The 19623-nt window shown below is 46.6% G+C and overlaps 1 protein-coding gene across 1 annotated transcript; it reads left to right on the top strand.

The window, feature by feature from the left end:
* Window positions 1-1953: 1953 nt before the first annotated feature.
* On the top strand, window positions 1954-19068 carry LOC120374146 (mucin-2-like). The gene is made up of 13 exons (XM_039493442.1): window positions 1954-2048; window positions 4585-8680; window positions 9428-9486; window positions 9912-10069; window positions 10676-10800; window positions 11299-11357; window positions 12950-13086; window positions 13176-13300; window positions 14090-14148; window positions 14636-14790; window positions 15420-15529; window positions 16215-16337; window positions 17169-19068. Exons 2-13 carry the CDS (start codon window positions 4598-4600, stop codon window positions 17217-17219), a joined length of 5244 nt encoding a protein of 1747 aa, XP_039349376.1. The 5' UTR covers window positions 1954-2048; window positions 4585-4597; the 3' UTR covers window positions 17220-19068.
* The last annotated feature ends 555 nt before the right edge of the window (window positions 19069-19623 follow it).

Here is a 19623-nt window from a genome sequence, read left to right as displayed (position 1 = left end):
CATTACCATGTAATATATAAAGATCACATTAATAGTTAACCAGCAAATTAATGTTTCTGTTTGCCAAAGCAATATAACTCAGGTTACAGTTTTTGACATTGGGCTCTGACATTGTGAGTATGCCGCAGCATCACTCTAAGGCCCTGTGATGCCCGCCAGTCAGGAAAGAAACAAATCCACTTTTATTTCAAATTTCATGCAACATAGACACCTAGAAAGAAACGGAGTTTATAATAACGCCTTGCATAGCTATAGTGCCATTGATCTCAAATGTGTTTGGCAAACAATGAATTGGGCCTCACAAAATCCCTGCGTTGTTATTCTCCTCTCATACAGACTGAGTGACTTGCTGTAAAGTACTGAAAATATATTTGTTAATGGTATAGCTTAGCAAGGGAAACAGACAAGAGGAGTTGGGGTAACTATAGTTCCTTGCTCTCCAAATCTTATAGTTGTCTACCTAGATGCTCCCTTAAAGGGTATCATGGCCAACAGAAGAGCTGTTCCATGGGCTCATCGAACAGTCCAAGTCAGTTGGCCAGGCAGACTGCTAGAGCTGGCTTGGAGTGTGCTAAAACAATCCCCTGTGGGGAAACATGAATGCAAATTCTCAAAAAGTGTCCAGCTTGATACTCCTAGAGACTAAAAACTCTCTTTAGCTCCAGGACAGATGGGAGCAGTCAGGGCCAGCTCCAGGGGTTTTGCCGCCCCAAGCAGCCAAAAAAAAAAAAAAAAGCCATGATCGCAATCTGCGGCAATTCAGTGGCTGGTCCTTCACTCTGAGCGGGAGTGAGGGACCCTCTGCCGAATTGCTGGGCAGGCCGCCCTTCCCTGGAGCCGACCCTGGGAGCAGTGCAAATGTAATCCATTGGGGAGTGTTCATTACAAGTCCCCCTTTGTAGTACTCCACAGAGGATGTGAGTCTGCTACATCTAGGGGGTGGAGAGAGTTGGCTGTAGTAGCTTGTGTTATTTTTGTTGTTTTGTTTTTTAAGTTCTGCAGGTCCCAGGTTCAACCCCTGGTGTGTTGGCCAAGAGGGCATCTGTCACATGAACTTCCCCCACCAATCTACCGTAACCTTTGGAGCAACCACCTCTAGGGTTGAGTGGGTAACTCACTGGCCATTCGGTCCTGGGTTCTCCTGCTAAAATTGCCAAGAATGGAGTCAGTTAGAATGGCAGTTGATCACCTGTCCAGTCGGAGCCAGACCCATTTCACTTGAGCTTCTGAACAGCTGTTAACCATCCTGAGTTTAATCTGATGTCTTAATGAAATTTTCACTCTGTTGCTTCAAAAGTTCTTTCATTCTAACAACATCCTGCTAATCTTTCAAACGCTGACAGGAATACACCATGATCTCATAACTGAGCTACTCTGGGCACACACTCGTTACCTACTAATGCAAACCTGTAAGAGCTAGTACCAGTCCCCTGAGCCATACAACCAGCTTCCTATAGCCTAGCTCTTTTAATCCCCCACTAGACTTATTTCCCTGTTCCAAGCAGCACTGAATTGTGTTCTCAATTCTATCTTTACAGCTCTTCAAGCAGTAAATAGTGAGGAAGCAGCCATATGATGCTGCCTTCAAACTCCAGCCTCCCTTCTGTAGTTAGAGAGGCCAGCTGGTGTTTCCCTCCTACCCATACTTCACAGCAGTAACATATAGAGGGCCTGTTCAGACAAACGTGGCATTTTGAGGAGCGCGTGTTGTGTTTTGGGGTCAATGGGCTGGAGGAACGTAACACACACACACACTCACTCACTCACTCACTCAGAACCAGCAAAGGCTGACCATGCATTTCCCAATTCCTGTAGCCAAAGCATCACAGGAAAACTTGTATTCCTCCTCCCTCCCCCGTTCTGGTGGGGAGAGGTTTCACATGGAGAGGTGCAAAGTGGGTTAATGAGGAACCTGGCCATCTGGGACTCAGCAGGTACTTCCTGCCTTGCATGCCCCTCCCCCATGCCAATGAAATAAAAGAGCAGGCCTGTGGGCTGTTGTTTTGTACCCTTCCTCTGTGTGTGGGTGACTGGTCAGTAGCTCTAAGGTAAGACTAGGTAGGGGCTTGTTGAAAATCAGTGCCCTTGGTTAAGGGGATTGGGGGAATAGTTGCTCAGACTATGGTTCTCACTCTGAAAGTATCATTGCCCTCTTGAAGTTTGTTTGGTTCTGCTGTGGGTGTTTGGCTATAGGTCCTTCCTTAAAAGTGAAACTAGCTCCTTAAGAGGAGTAGCTTTAATGTTTGCCTGGAGTTGACTTGCAGGGCTTGAGTGGCCTACAGGATTCTGGGGTGCTCCTTTCACAGTATGATGATTCCTGAGTCCTATGTGAACAATTGCTAGTGGTTCCCCCCTGCTTTCCCTCTACAAGGTAACTAGTAAGTGCTTGTGCCATACTAGCATTGTCTTAAGCAGCTAGCCTAACTAATTGGCTGTATGTAGGAGGCTTGTTGAGGAGACCTGGGATAAGAAGGTTAGAAGTGGAAAATTTGACAAATCTGACCTTGACTTTTTTTTTCCTGGGCCTGTGTTCCAGCACTGCTGGCTGCTAGTGCACTGAGCATGCATATGAAAGTGGTGGGGGAAGAAGCCATAAAAGCTCTCCTAGAAAAAACAAGCTAAAATCCTACTCAGCTGTCTTCTACAGCAGTTCTAAATGAGAACAAGCAGCTAGGTATTGGGAGTCCCTAGAGCTTATCTTTCCTTTCTGTGTATACATCTTCTGGTGGCCCTGGGCCTTGCATGTACTAGCCCACCCTGGCTTTGGTGGGGGTAGCCTTATTTTGCTTAGGACTGTGCATGGCAAGCCAAGTGTTGGCTTCCTTATACTGGTCCACTAGTTAACTCTAACCTAGAATGCCTAGTGTCCATTCATGTCTAGAGTGCTCTCTTATTGTGTGATCATGAGTTTCCTATGGCTGTAGCTAGGGATGGTTATGACTCACCAGTGCTCACTAATTAACTTTTTAATAAAGCTTCATCTCAGTTAGCCCCAAAGCAAGGGAAGCATTTACTTGCCTAGAATGTCTTCCACTATCTGTAGATACTGCTTCAGCTCTAGCCTTGCTGTGACTACAAGGCATGCTTCTGCATTAGACTCCCTTCACAAACCTCCAAGACACACAATGCTTAGCTTGAGATGGTTATAGGTATACAAGTGCAGGTCCTGCTGTAGACCTAGGGGCTGGTGGGTGCTTGGCATACTAAAGCTATGTGTCTACAACAAACTAGGGGCATGTATCCCAGTTTGCATACACCACTGTTATGCGCAAGTATGTGTAGCTGTAGTAGAATGGGCAGTGGCACCACAGCTTAGCCATGTTAAGTACTAACTGGCCTGACCCCTGTGGGTGAATAGCTTGTACAAGTATGTATTTGTGAGCTGGGAGGCTGTAGTGTAGATGTAGCCTAAAGGGGTCTCTAATCTGGGCTCTGCCTCAGGATTTGGAATAGGCACCCACCCTTCCTTCCTCAGCCACTCTAGTGACACTGCAGAGTGTTTACCTTGTGATAGTTGCACCACTGGAATATGGGTAGAAGCTGCTAAATCTCTTAAGTGGCTACTTGGCATAGACTTTTTTCTTCATGGCTCCTAGGTTTGACTTCCCTACCAAGCCTATGTATTAACCGTAGCTGACAAGCGCTGATCTGCCAGCTGGGGTGCAGTGATATCCTTGGCAAACTGTCCCACATCCCTCTCCTTGGTGTTGGTACCATAAGAATAAAGTGTCCATTCTTCCCAGTTTCTGTAACAAGGGGGTTGGAGGAATGCATGTGGTGGGTGTTTTTTGTTTTGTTTCTGGGTTGGTAGCTTTCTTTACATTTCCTTCCTCTTTCATCACCTCCAGAGCATAGCTTCATATGTAATAGGTGACCCAGAGTAATGGAGGGCTGGAAAAGGAAGGCATCTCTCCACTCCTTGGGGTTTTTAATCTAGCCCAGTACTTGCAGTCTGCACTGTTGCATCTTCTGAGGTCCCATCTAAACAACACTTTTTAAGTAGTTGAGGGAACCCATTTAAAACAGTAACACTCCTAGTCAAGAGCTGGCTATGTTAATACTCAACAAAAGACAATTGCTGCTGCAATGTGTGTGTGGTGGGAGACCATGAGGCTCTGGCTTTTTCTTGATCGCTGTCAGAACTTACCAGTTAAAAGAAAACAAGTACTAGACTAGAACAGAATCTATCCAATGATGTTGGTTTCCCCATCTCTCCCCTCCTCCCCCAACCAATGTTAACTGGGCTCTATCTGAGATTAATTTGAGGAACTGCTTGGTTTGAAACCAGCATAGGAAGGTCCTGGTTTAAAATCCTAGTTGAAAAAGGCAGTGGTTTTTTTAGGGAGAGGGTAGCAATGGAAAACTCATTGCATAGCTTGATTGATAAATGGCAAGGAACTCATTGGCTCAACCTCTGGAATCAGTCTTGTACAGGTTATTAAAGGTATTAGTTTAGTCTTCCATTTGCAGTTGGGCTAGTGGATCCCTTGGGGGCATGAGGATATGAGCTATCAAAGTAGCTGCTACCTTAATTAAGGAATACTGCAGACTAAAGCAACTACTGTATCTCCTAATTCTTCACAGCTGAGCTGCCAAGATGAGATTGCCCATGATAAATCATGGAGCCGGACCGCCACATATGGATAAGTCTTCAGGGCAAGACCCAACAATGGCTTCCCTAAGAAGGAGAAAAAGCACCATGAGAGTAACCCCATGCCCTGCGACTGCCTTAGTGACTGTTGCTAAAGGGCATAGATGGCAAATCATATTGGCTATGGTCACCTGCTTCCTTGCTTGCACCATTGCATGTAATGAAGGGTCTTCAGCTACTACTTGTCAGAACCCTCTTGGCACTGTGCCTACATCTTCGCCCTTGCAGCCTGACTTATTGCTATCCCAGAATGCTACTGCTGGTATCTTGATGAAATCCAACAACTACTTACTGAACCACACTGTAAAAGGGCAAACTGGCTTGCATGCTGCTGGGGAAAAACATGCTAGAAGTTTACCGGCAGACTCTGTAGGCACCACAGACCAACTACGCCTCCCAGAAGCCAAATGGAGTGACTTAAGCCAGATCTCTGCACTTGCATTCAAGCTTGATGGAAAAGGGAGTCTGCATTATAAATCGGGAGTTGCCAAGAAAGATAAGAATGGCATTGACTCTAAGACTCTGAGACCTGAAACTTCTCTGGCTCTTGATGCACTAGCTAAAATTACAGGCTTCTCTTCTAAGCGTTCCCCTGAGGGGCTACAGGCATTCTCTAAGGAGGACCTGATGTTCTCCCCACATGCATCTGGAGCAATGGATTCTAATTACCCTGCAACAGTACCTGGTACTCTGTCCCAAGCACCATCACTTCTGATAGATGTGGACTTCTTGCAGTATGATCCATTGCACTCTGCTCCAAAGGCATCTGCACAGCCCCTAAAAGCTTCTCCAGATACTGCCTCTGTTGCTCAGTTAAGGCCAAACTCCAGCTTGACACAACAAGCTGTTGCAGACAGTCTCACTAGTGAGGCATGGGGTCTGTATAAAATGACCCACTTTACCACACTAATGGCTTCCAGCACTAGCCTAGATCAGAGGGCCACTAGTGTCTTGCCTACATTCCTGAACTCTGCACTTCAGACACCTAGGGCTAGCAAAGAACCTTCCTATTTAATGTCACTGACCACAAGTCCTACCATGCCAGTCAGCCCAACTGTTATTCCCACACAGAATAACTTAACCATGAGTACCAATTTCCCACAGTCCACATCTCTGGAAGCAACTAATGTTGGCCCTGCAGAACTGATTGCCAGTAGGTGGCCAGGTTCTTCCCCCATATCAAGTGGTGTGGCTGCTCATGAAACTGTGGTGCCAGTGTGGCTTGGTACTGTCCCTGGGACACAGCCAGGGTCTCTAACACCATCCCCTCCTTCAGGAGACAGTTTCTTGGACACATCCCCCAGTGTAACTGTGCCCAAACAGGAACACAGTCCCTCTGAACTATCTGATGTGACTAAATTCACATTGAGTGCTCTTTCTGTTAGCATGTCACAATCCACTAATCTGCTCCCAGCCCCAGTATCTATGGGAAGACTGCCCTCTGCCAAACCAGTGGCCAGCACTTCAGCTTATGCACCATTGCATGTAGGTGACCTGAGCTACTTCACAGAACACCCATCTCCTGGGCCCCCTACTGTTCCAGACACCTTAGCAGGCCCCACTGAAGGGGTAGAGACTGAGGAGCAGCTTACTGCAGCAGTACTGATGGCTGTCACACCCACTGTTAGAGTCTCAACTGGTTGGCCAACACTACCTGTACATGTCAGCACTACTGCACAATCTCATCCCCCATCTGGTGCACCAGCCTCACCATTAAAGGTAACTCTTGCTGGTGTGGTGCATTCAAGTTCAGTAGAAGTTTCATCTGGGTTTCCTTTACAGAGTGGTGTAGGGACAGATCTCCCTATTGCTCTGTCTGGACACACAGGAACCAGGGCTCACATAGCCTCAGTTCCCAAGGCAGCCACTGCTGGGCTGGGCCAGCCACTAGTTCTAACTACTAGTTTATCAGACATTCCAGCTGATCTTGGGACACCAAGCTCTCTGGTGCTGGAAGAGACCTCTCCTGAGGCCTTTTCAGAACAGACCATTCTCCCTGGAGTCCCTCATGGTCTAGTAACTAGTGCTAACACTTTCACTGGTGCTGCAGACAGTGATAGGACTCAGCTGACTGGAGGTGTTACAGAGGGTTCCCCTTCAGTTGCAGCTGGAGTTGGCCTTTCCTCAGCCACACAGCCCCTTGATCATCTCAAACTTGATGTAGAGACTGCCAGCACTTCCTCTACAGAGAGAATCCTGAAAATGGGACAGTTGGGTCATAGACTGAAAGAGCAAACTACTGAGATGGCATGTGCTGGCTCTGATTCCACTAGCTGTCCACCCTGGGTGTCTGCTGACCTGAATACAGCTGCAGAACAGAAGGGTTCTCCTAGCCTTGCTATTACACATGCTCCTGCCAATCTAACAATAGTTTATCTCCCTCAGGAATCAATGAGAGGTGTCTCCTCCAAGCCAGACACTCCAGTTGCAGGTACCAGTCAGGCTTTGACTTATTCCACAGTCCTGACTAGTGTGAAGCCTATTGCAGACTTCCTGCATGAAGGCACTGCAGCCTATTCTCCATCCCATATGCTGCTTATTAGCAAAGGCCCTAGAACTCAGTCCAGTGTTTCTGCTTGCTGCCCTGAGACATCCCCTAGTGTCCCAGGAGCCAGTACAGCTGCAAGTATCACTAGTGCTACCCTCTACAGGGAATTAACTAAAACAGTGAAGTTCCTTGGTAAAGAGCAGACTCAGCCAACTGCTGAAGTAGTGGCTAAAATGCCTACTGGCTCCTCAGAGCTCCCGCTCAGAGCTTCAAGTGATGCTCCAACTACAGAGCTGCTTTCCAGTTCAAGTTCAACAAAGCCACGAGCCCAACCAGCACGTAAGCATTATTCGCTCCGTAGACCAGGAATGAGAAGAAGACTGTCCACCCCAGCTGACTCAGTCTTAGCCCACTCAACCACATCTCTGCCTAGTGGGATGGACATCCAGCCAAGGCCAAAGGTGCACACTTCTCCACAGAATAAGACCTTCCCTATGTTGCCCACTAAAATAAGTAGTGATACAAGTGCCATAATGGAGACTGATGCAAATGTCACCCATTCCACTCCCGGGCACCTAAACAGGACAGGGCTAGCATTGCTTGCTGGCTCAACTCCTATTGGAATGGAACATACTCCAGTGCCTATAACAGCAGTAGGTGTCCCAGTAACCTCCACTACAGCTGCATCATCAGAATGGAAGCCCACATCAGCAACTCTGGGAGAGCACAAAATCCCAGGTGTGTCTACAAAGGCCGCAAACTTCAGTGGGTTGGCCTCTGCTGAGTCTCCAGTCACTGCTGTGGCACCTGCTGTTGGGTTGACCTCCACAAGCACAGCTGTGTCCAAGGCTACACCAGTCAAAAACAGAACAGCTGCTCCACTGCCATCACCTCCAGCACAAAGTACAACTACACTACTTGCTAGTATAAACCTTACACAAGCTTCTGGGCCCAAAGCTCCCGTTTTCCAGTCCCTCACTGAAGCCAAACCTAGTGTGGTGACTTCCCTTCATAGTACCCCCCATATTCCACCCACAATAAAGACCACTGCCCCGCTGACTAGTGTCAGAACTTCAACCACAGCTGGCCTGCAGCTTCCTACTGTAGCAAAGCCAACTAGGCTGATGCCTTGGAGCAAAACCACTGTATCACCATTGCTTATACCTCCTACGTCAACCTTATCCACCCGCTTGCTGCTAATCTCCCAACATCCTTCAACAGCTAAAACAGATCTTAGTGTATTAACTAGGACAATGGCTGCAAGAAAGAACTTAACCACAGCTGCAGTGACTGCCAGGCAGGTGGCTACAACCAAAACTGGTATTTCAAAACAGATTCTGCCTGAATCCAAGGTTCCAACACTGAGTTTCTCTCCTAAGGGAAAGACTGAGTCTGCAAGTAGACATACATCACCTTCACTGCAGTTGCCTGTGCATATCCTACCTCTGCAGTTCTGTCTTACTAGAATTGCTTACACAGAACTCCTGAAGAACAAGTCTTCTGATGATTACAAGAAGCTGGAGAAAGAAGTGAAGTTAACTGTAAGTAGAACTCCTCTAAATTCCAACACTTCCAGAAGTCAGTTACCAGGGCTAAACTTGGCTCCTCTGGTTGCCAGGCTGCAACTGAGTAGCTACTTGCAGCTTGTTTTCAGCTCATGTTGGCTATGAAGACTCCTCCTCTCTGAGGAGGAGTCTTATCTAGCGCATAAGGATCCTAAGTAGGATTCTTGAGGTGGTGGTGAACTACTACCCATCCATATCAGACTGGCATCTTTAATGAGTATCCAGTGCACATACTTCTATCATTGAACAGCCACAAGTTTGGCTTTAGTCATGCTCAACAGTACCCAGATGCAGACAAGCAGTCTGTAAGCAAGGGGCTCTGTCCTCCCAAATGATCCTGACTGTAAGATGAGTAAGGTAGCTCTAATGCTTGGAACACAATACTTGGACTGTGGTAAGGCAAATTCTTCTATGCATGGTGATGCTGAGATACCATTTCCTATTAATCCTTCAGACCCATGTGGACGTGTGTGTGTATATATACACACCCCTTCTCCTCCCCCCTCCCCACCAGACTCTGTGCTTATCTATTAGTCTCATTTGAACCTCTGCTTCACTTCCCAATCCAAGAACAACTAGTGGTGTTGATTTCACTTCCTGGACTCATTTGCACAGAGCCAGGTTCCTACAAGTCTGACCACACTTCCAGTAAGCCCTTGCTATTCATAGTGAAGTAACTTGTAAAAATCTGTGTACTTAACAAGTGGCTTTTCTTGTTTCCAGCTAAACAAGATGTTATCCAGCTATGAGAACTTTCTCAAAGCAAACATTCTCCAGTTTTTGTGAGTATCTTACACAACATGCACCAGGCCTCTGAGGAAGGCAACACTAGCTCTGAGAAATACTAGGAATCCATGCACAGCATGTTTAAAAGCCATCACAGCTTCTGCCTAAGCTATGCAGGGAAGAGGGTAAGCCTCAGGTGGGGATCAAGTACTTCAGGTTGTCTTGCTTCCCTTTCCATCTGGATGGGATAACTTACCAAGTCACACAACAGAAACAGGTTGGGTACACGTAGTGATGGAAACTGTCTACTAGAACAGACAGTAGATGGCTATTGGCTGACAAACATCTTGGGGGAATACTAAGTTAACACTTTAAACTGGTGTTCCTTTGGAATAGCCTCTCTAAAGCTTGACTTGTGTTGGCACAATCCTATCGTGCCTCTAAACAGTTCTAATCTAGCTGTCTCCCTGGCCTCTCACAGGAATGGCTCCGTTATTGTTGAGAGTGAGGTTCTATTCCAGAGAGATGGCCCTGCTCCCACAAACTCTGACCTCATCCGTACAGTTGTCACAGAAGTGGAAAGGAAAATGGACACCTTTTTTGACTGGAGAGTGGATGTCAAGTCTGTCCGGTCAAATGGTAAGCACCTAGTCACTGCAGGACAATACAGTGCCCAGCAGCAGGGTAGAGCTCCCGCTACCACTCCTCCTCATTCCCAGATGGCTGCAGGAACAGTCAAGCCTGCCCTCCAATAACCAAGCCAGGTGGCATGTGCCTCCTAGAGGTGGCTTCTGCAATCTCCATGTACACTCAGTGACTCATCACAATTGGGTGATGGGAAGGGGTGTTGGCTCTCAATTAGGCACAAGCCATATATTTGGAGTCTACTATACCATGTTTCTTTATAACCATTCACTGTCATGGGTAAACTGCATTTGCTGCACTTTGCTTCAAGGAAAATATCAGAGTAGCATGCCCTTCCTATGGGTTCTCCATACCTGAGATGGAGCATGCCTCCTGCCACCTTAGATTTGTTGGTACCCCATGCACTCTCCCCCTCTGGCCAAAACTTTATCTCCCCACACATTAAAACAGTGAGTCTTCTAGTTTGGGCTTCAGGCCCAATGCCTATGTACTGCTTGAACATCAGCTCTCCAGCATTAGACAGACAAGCGGGAGGGTGGCAGAGTAATGGCTTGGTGTCCTGTCTAGAGAATGTTACTACCATTCTGCCTCCTCATCTAGGTTTCAGCCTTGAGAATCTAGAACCAGAAAAGCTGTCTCTCTCATTCACTGCTCTGAGACTCGGCTTGATTGCAGCATTTGGTGGTGTGGTTAGCCAGGGCCCTCTGGACCAACTAAACAATGTGGTATGGTAACTCTTATGCTGAATCATATGACAATGGACTAGTGTCTCCCCTTATCTCCTGTAAGGGAAGAATGATAACCTCCTGGTTAAGGCATGGGAATGTGGGCTCTTCTGTCCCTTTGCAGATATCAAGGGACATATCCAAAGTGGGGATAATGCTTGACAGTCTTGCAAGGCTGAGTGACTCACTAACTGTAACAGAGGTCTTAGTGCCCTGCAAGTAGAGGCTAGTGGAAACGGTGCCACACAGATAAGAACTATATGGCTGTAGATGGCAATCAGACCACCAGAATTCCAATCTAGTTCCACTGGGGTGAAAGGAAACAGCAGCTCAATTGCATATCAAGGACTGTGAGACATGAACAGATATTTAGAGGATGGAAACAGCAGCCTAAGTAACTGAATTAAGAATAAGGTACCTGATGAATAGCTGCTTCAGAAGGTGGGTTGAGGAGGCTGGAGAAGCTGGGAAACAAATTGTCCCCTTTCTTCTCTGTAGGTGGTTCAGTCTCTGGAGGCCCTGTACAAAGTGAAGAACTTCTCCTTTGTCAGACTCAGGTATGGAAAACGCAAGAGGTGGTGGTTCCTTCCAGAGCTCTAGACCTTACTTGGAAGTGAAACCTCCAGAAGCAGTCACTTGGCAGTGTGGGGGAACTCTGGCCAGTGCTAGGCGAAGTGCAAAGCAGCCAAATAACTTTCACTAGACTGCACAAGGCTAGACTGCTTTAGGGCACTGGTGGGTGGAGAGACCCTCTTCTGGGGTGACCCTAATAACCATTCAGCAGCTTCAACTACCATTGACCACAGGACAGCAGGCCTGAGGCTCCCTGAATTGTAGGGCATATAGAGAGCTTGCAATACATCTAGCTACCCACAGGATGTCATAGTATTATCTCTCTACCAAATACTCCTTCCCTAAGGAGCTCAATGACTTGCTCCTGTTGCCACTGTTTGTAAGCTAAACACCTTGATGCAGGAGAGGGTGGAAGGAATGGAAGCAGCAAAGTAGTGGCAAGAATCCAACACTGCATATAATATCCTTGTGTTCCATACATAGAACACTGAACTTTCAGGATAGCAGGAGTCATAGAATATCAGGGTTGGAAGGGACCTCAGAAGGCCATCTAGTCCAACCCCCTGCTCAAAGCAGGACCAAACCCCTCAGACTTCCCCCCCAGATCCCTAAGTGGCCCCCTTGAGGATTGAACTGAAACCCTGGTTTTAGCAGGCCAGTGCTCAAACCACTGAGCTATCCCTACCCAGATTGAGACAAACAGGTAGAAAGCCAAGGTCTCCATGCTGTGATGCTAACAGGACTCAGGAAAGTGCATCCTGTTCCATTAATGAGAACTTCCTTGTGTCCTAATACAACATCCTGTGATGAAAGACCATTCAAATGCCTGAAGCAGCATGTTGGGCATTGGACTCATTCTAGTTCTAGCACTGGCTCCAACCTAGTCAATAGTTTCTGGCTCTATTGCAATAAATCCCTCCTCCATTTAATACAAAAGCCAATTAAAGGATGAGTAGGGGAGTGTATTAATCATCCAGTCTTAGATGCACCTGCTGTGAAATAGTCCCATGCAGAGCTCTCTTTTTTTAAATCCTGCTCCTGCATTGTTTCAGGTATATATAATTAATCCCACTCCCCAGATTTCCTCCCCAATGCTACTAAAGTCCATTAATATACACATGGAATTAAGACAGTTCTTTTATCACTATCACTAAAAGAATAACACATCTTGCTTAAACCATGTAAAGTACTTAACTCAAACACAAAATAATTTAGCCATTTCCAAGATAGACTAGTATTGGTAAACTGACAGATTTAGTGTTTTCCTGCAAATTACCACAGTCTGTATGTATGGGGTTTGGTTTTTTTGTTTGCAGAATTTGGTGGAAAAAGTACTTTTTTTTTTTGAGCTCCTGCTACTAGGGCAGCAGGTCCTGTGGGATCACAGACCTGCTGCAGAGCTTTATTGTGACTTCATAGTCTCTGCAGGGATTGCTATCAGAAATTAGTGACTCTACTGGGTGGTTGCAGTGCTGTTCCAGTAACAACTGAAATGTGGCAGCAAGTGTGCTGTCAAGCCTACAAACCCTTGCTGGCTCTTATCTTTATGCCCTGCTAAAACTCTCTTCTCCCCTAGGGATATCAAAGGTGATCTGGAAATCCGTGGTGAAGCCTACGTTGACACACATGCCCATGCTGACGTCCGCCAGGTTCTGCAAGCACTGAGGGGTCTTGTTAACTACTCTGTAGACTTGACAACTCTCTCTGTGGATGGTCAGTACCCTTCCCTCTGGTGCTGTTTCACTTCTCTGGTAGAGGCCACTGAACATTTATCTAGCTCTGATCTCTTCTTCCAATTCCAGATTCAAGGCTTAGCTTGCAGGTTTTCCCCATTTCCTTCCTGATCAACAATAGGACAGTCAATGAGAAACTGCTGGATCACTCTTCTGTGGAACACCAGAACCTCACCAGGGACCTTGCTGATGTGGTAGGCATACCCAGTTTCCAGCCAGTGATCCCAGTGTGATCTGAGAGGTTTCTGGGGATGGATGCACAACCCTATAGAATCTCTCGAGATCTTTAAGGCAGAAAGGAGGAATCTAGAAAGCATTGCTTCAGGCTAATCCTAAATATAGGCTTTGGACTGCTCCATCTGCTAGGAGAAGGAGCACTCTTAACTTGGAATAAAATAGTTTTTATCATAATGGGTGCTCCAAGCTTCTGGAGATGCTAGTAATTCCCCAAGGCTCTCTAGTGAAACTAGACTCTCTTGAGGAGGACAGTCTGCTCTTTCTTGTTGATCACTTAAATGATCACAAAAATCAAACAACTTTGTAAAATTCCATCACAACAAAGCTTCAGCTGGAGGGCTGTGGTAGGGAAGGGGAGTTGCAATTAAACACAAGGTCAGCTACATGACTGTTAAGACTACACTACTGGAGCATGCTATGCTTAATCAGACTTAAGTGTCTGAGCTTCAAAGCTTCCTAATGTGGTGGTCTACGTGAGGATTTAGAATTCCAGGCTCAACCTAGAATATTGACCTGGACTTAAGGTATCTGAGTTACTCCAGATCATGTATGTTCTTGCTGGAGCTCCCACAACTCTAACTGGTGGGTGAAGCTAACTCTTAAGCCTGGGTCTGACTCCCAACTGAGGAAGGAGTGGTCTGAATGGGGTTGAGCTGGAGACATGTTCTGAGTATCTTGTTGGCAGAAGCTTCACAATGGGACAAAATACCTATAGGAGGGGAACTAAATCAGTCTAACTCTTCCAGCTGATGCATGCCCTGAAGAAATACCAAGGCCTCCTGCAAGTGGTAATTCGAGACCTCCTGTGAGTAAATGCTCTACCTCTGTGTAGGCTGGAAGGCCTCTTGTCTGCCTCCTACAAGATTGGTCCCCTGGTGCCCCAGAAATCTGTATCTGTATAGGATATATCACTACTTTAGGATTAGGAAGATGCCAGCTGAAAGTGGCTGACCAAAGCATTTGTTTGTGACACCTGTTTAATCTCTGACCATTGAGACTCCCACCCTACAGTAATTGTTTCTGGATCCAAAAAGCATGCCTCTCTTCTACCTACTAAGTTCCCACCAACTTCAGTGAGCCTCTGCCTAGAAGGTAACCTTCTCCATAAGAAGTAGTGGATCTTAAATTCCCATGCTGCCTAGAGCCTGTGATAATTGGGTGTCTAAGACTGAATGATTCCAGGATGCAGCCCTGGGTTGAAAGCCAGATCCATGGCTTTTAAGTCCAGACAGCCTGTGGCCCTCTGGGTGACTGCTGCTGTGCCTCACTGGAATCTATTGCTCTCTCCACAGAAGTGGCTCCCTGATCTGTCATGGTGATGTGGTATTCCAGCATCCTGCCCCAGCAAGTGCAGATGTTCTGCAGACTCTTGTTCTTTCAGTTGGTCCACATGACATGTTGGCTGGGTCAGGCTTTCAGGTGGACCCATATTCTTTCACAGTGGCAGGTATGACGGCTTGGGGATCTAGCTGAAATACTAGATGTCTTCAGTGGGGTGTTGGTCAAGTTCTGAAGTCTTACCCAGCTGTTCTAACATAGCTGTAGAACAGACCTCCAGTCTGAAATGCCTGGCTCAGAAGCACTAAATGTCAGGAGCAGAACCACAACCCTATGTGGATTGTACTGTACTACTGCTTTACCTGAGGGGAAGCGGCAATTATTTCTTCCCCTGCCACTCAAAACTAAGAGCTGGTCACACTTCCTGCTGCCAGTGGAGACTCAAACACCCTGCATAAGGTGGAACTCTAAATTGTTGGCTATGGCACCTGGCCACACCACTGCTTCAAACAGCCCACAGAGATTGGCTCCAAAGAACTATTGGTCTAATGTACCAGTTGAGACTCCTTTTCGTGCAGAGGAAAGAATACTAAACTGAGCTCCTGGTGGAAGGCAGGAAACTGGGGAAGCTCTCTAACTGCCCCTGGAAGGGCTACATTCAAATAGCTCAGCTAAAAATAAGGCTGTGGTGATCACTAGATTGCAAGGCGGAGTGAAGAGGTGCTACTAAAAAGAATCTGTCCCTTTTTGACAGGGGATTGCATAGTCACTAGAACTAATCATCTCTCTTGACTCTAGATGATCAACTGGAACCTCCCTTTGTGCATCCAAGTTTCCCTGGATATGCTGTGGCAATTACTGTCATGTGTGGCCTTGTTATAATTGCCATTCCCATTGTGGCTCTGCTGGTAAGATGGCAGTAATACTTAGTAAGCATAGCCTCTGGCAGAAGGCATGGTATCTGAATTTCCTGTAGTTTTTTGTACCCTCTCCATTCACCTTGGGGGTGGGGGGGGTGAATGTTCCTGTAACAAGGGATCTATAAACAGACATGGTGTATTACTTGGCATGCAAAGGGATAGAGATCCCACAAATTGGCTTGAACAGTGGTGAGCATTTCTAGAGAGACCATCTAACTGGCTCATGATGGTATACTACATCTTGAATAAGTGAGGCACAAGCAGATGGCTGTAATTTGCTCTTGAGCAATGCAAGTGGAGACACTTGTGTGAAATATAAATTGGTCAACCTAACTATTCTCCTCCTGGAACTCTTTTAAATAAGGAATGAGGCCATCTTTGGCTGTAGAAGCTCACCTAGCAGTAAAGCTGAGTTAATATGTACCACCAATTTGCTCCATTTCTAGGTGGTAACTTTTTACCTCTTGTATAAAAGTTATATACTCAACAGGCTTGTCCAGTAGCCTGGTCCACTGAGCCATTGTGTAGGCTAGCCTACACAAGGGTGCATGTGGCCTAGAGCTCTCTATTCAGAGCAGCTGTCAGTCATTTCCTAGTCACTGGTGATACATCTCACTAGCCTGTTAGCACAGATCTCGTCTCACACTTACGGTGTAATTTTTTTTCTGACTAGTACCTACATTCTGGGCTATTTGGCTGGCATGACAAGGCTATAATTCAGGGTAGGAGAGACCATGAAGCAGGGACACAAACATTTGAACTGGATAACCAAGGATTCTGCTCTACCACTGAAGAGGCAAGTAACAATTGGGGGTGGGGGGGACAATGTTTCCTTTCTTAAATTCCCTGCCTAAGGTGAGCACAGACTATTATTGCTACCAGGCCCCAGAATACTAAGGTGGCACATACAAGGGAGGTAACAGGTCTAGAGATGCCAGTGTTGCTTCTTACTGGGCTTTGTAAAGTCCACTGCTCTTCAGAGCTTTCCTACCATGTCCCAGAGTGCTGCTTTGCAGATCTGCTATTAATACCCTCACTCTTACAACTATTATCTGAAGCTTCCTTTCCCCCACTGAAGAGACTCCTACCAAATCCCCATGGCTTCACACTCTTCCAATATTAAGAGATGTGGGGATCCTTCCTTCCAAGCTGAGATCCAGCATTAGAGGGGGAGATGGCATATTCCTACTCCTGGCAAGGAGCAGCTTGCTAGCATTCTGTGATGACTCATTCCACATAATGCAATGTTAGACTTCTCCATATATGCCTTTCTCTAAGATAATGGAGCTCTCCCTCATGAGGTAGACTTGTCCCTCTGTAGCAAAAGGTCACTGAGTACAGGGTCCCAAAGATCAGAGGTAGCCTTGTTAGCCTGGATCTGTAAAAAGCGGCAACGTTCTGTGGCACCTTATAGACTAAAATGTATTGGAGCATGAGCTTTCGTGGGTGAACACCCACTTCAATACAGTTTAGTCTATAAGGTGCCACAGAACGTTGCCGCTTTTTACAGGGTCCCAAAGGAAAGTCTCTGGGGGGCGGGGGGAGAGGGAGGGGGTAGGAGAAGATCCTATCTAGGGCATGGGCAGATCTCCAGGGGTGTGAGTGACTCTCTCCTTTTGAACTGCAGGTTGATGGCAGACATTCCCACACATCTACCAAATACTCTGCCAGAGAGTGAAGATGCAATGTACAAGTTCTTCCTGGCTCATGGGCCTAAACTTCCAACCTGCTGTAGAAACAGGAAGGTTCCAAGCACTATCTCTGGTGGGGGGTGTCAGCATTCATGCTGCTTTCCAAATGTGAATGATTCTGAAATCCCTTGGATGGTGCAAACTTTGTCATTTCATATAACTGAGAATCCTTGTCTGCACCCTGAATAAACTCTATCTACACTATAGAACTACAAAAGTAGCCACAACTGGGTTCATTTTTCCACAGTCTGGAGGGAGGTGGCAGCACCAGGTGCATGCTGGCTAACTTGTTGGTGGAAGTGACACCACCTGCCTCCTTGAAGAGAATCAGTGCTGTAATAAAACAAAGGCCTGATTCCCTCCGTGATGCTTAAATTGTGCATAGCTCTATTGAGGACTAGCTGCTCCTTCTGAGGGAACATGAGGAGGCAGACTTCTATCAACCTGAACTAACTCCTAGATGAAGGGCCTCTTGACCTAGCAAGAGTTCTGATGAGGTATTCAGTGTGAAGAATGCCCCAGCTCTCCCTGACTTGAGCAGAAATCCCCCTGTGAGATAGGGAAGTTTTATTGTAAGCATGCATTTGACTTAATGTTTTAAGTTGTTTTAAACTGTCTCCTACTTGTCTCTTGGCTTGCTACTGAGTGTAGCTACAGTGCCAAAATATCTTCTGATGGTTGCTGTGATTAGGAGGCTTAAGATACTTGGTTTCTGTAACTCTGAACCAAGGGCAGTTTTGTGACTGCTTAAACTAGCTGAGCTCTTCGAGCAGGGAGGACATCAGACCATCTCACTCCCAGACTCTCAGTAGCAGTACTAGGGCAGTCTCTAGGCAACTGCCTCTCAAACAGCTCCTTAAATGAGTTAAGATAAGGTCTTCCAGCTAAGTTTCCTAGAAGCTTTGCTGTGGCACACAAACATCCCTCCTTGATCTTTCATTTCCTGCTTAGGCAAGCCCTCTGGAAGCTGCTAGCCTGCCCAAGTGAGGACTCCTTCCTCCTCAGCTCCTTTCCAGGCTCCCCTTTTAGCCAGAGGACATGCTTCCCTTTAACAGCTACCCATGACCTTTTTTTCTCAGTCTGAGCAAATACAGAAGATCCAGCCCAGACTTGCTTTCACTTGCCAGGTGGACTCCTGCCCAAGCTAGCTTATTTGGTGGCAGCATCCCTGGGATGTGGAAATGGTGTCAGCTTGAGTCACTATAAGGCCATGTCTCCTTAGCTGACATGTCCTTGAATGATGGGCACTTCCAATTCTCTGAGAAATGTCTCCTGTCAAACTGGGGTCACAGAAACCAACTAGCATGTTCTGAGGAAGCTGAGACTCTACTTCAGATGGGTGACCTAGATCAAGAGGGATGATATTCCAGTACTTGGGATGCTTCCACTCTTAAAGGAATCTCTTCTTGTGCCATTCAGAGAGACCACTTGATTACCTGGGTAATGGTGCATTACTTCTGCATCATGGACTGCTTGCATTCAAACTCTCAGCAAGCCTGTGCTTTCTTCTGAGAAACTACTTGGCTAACATAATTATGCAGAAGAATCTGCTTGCCTTAGAAACAGACTCCTATTGTAGTCCTCCCTCTCCAGGCTGTGGGGAGGGGAAGAGTAGCAAACAGTATGAGGCCACATGTAGTAGGGTGACAGTCAACTCCTATTTCAAAGTGCCTGCTGCTGACATAGCTTTCTCTGCCAACAGCAGGATTTTTTTTTCCCCCTCACAGCAAACTGGTTTAATTTGTGCTGCTTTTTTATATGCGTATCTTTGGATTTGTGGTAATCATTTCAGAGAATGTGTACTTTGTGTTTCTGAATAAATGGTCTAAGAATAAACTCTCTGCTGGCATGTGCTTATTCAGAGAAGTCTTAGAGTGGGTCAAGGGTAGCCTGAAGCTGACCCTCTAACAATGTTCCAGATTCACTGTGGTTTCCATAGTCATTACTTTGTACATGGGGGATTGATAAGGATTTTTGCTGGGTTTTGAAGGAATTACATTGGACTGCAATGGTTCCAACAGGGGGAGGGACCTCCTTTCCTCCCCCCCCCCCCCCGAGTTTGTGATCTGCTCCTGCAGCATAACAACCCTTTACCTTCCACATGTCCTCCACGTGCACCTTAACCTATTGAAGATGGTGCAGCATGCTCCCCACTCCACATCTGGACACTTCCCCTTTGGGGTGGTTTGCTCCCCTAGGGGCTCTGACATGGAGCAGTCTATGCACTCAGGAGACTGCAGGGTGGGGCTGTGACTATTCCCTGTGCTAAGGATGCAAGAGGCTGGAGTGCAGGAGAGGGAGAAGGTGCTTCCTTATGCCCACCACAAGCTTGTATTTCTGTACCTGGGTCAGTCTCCATCTCTGTCAAAAGAAACTGAGATGGGATGGTTT

This window comes from Mauremys reevesii, linkage group 10, assembly GCF_016161935.1.
Source record: "Mauremys reevesii isolate NIE-2019 linkage group 10, ASM1616193v1, whole genome shotgun sequence".
NCBI classification, from domain to species: Eukaryota; Metazoa; Chordata; order Testudines; family Geoemydidae; genus Mauremys; species Mauremys reevesii.
Note: the sequence above shows the minus strand (reverse complement) of the source record. Positions and strands in the feature narration are given on the sequence as shown.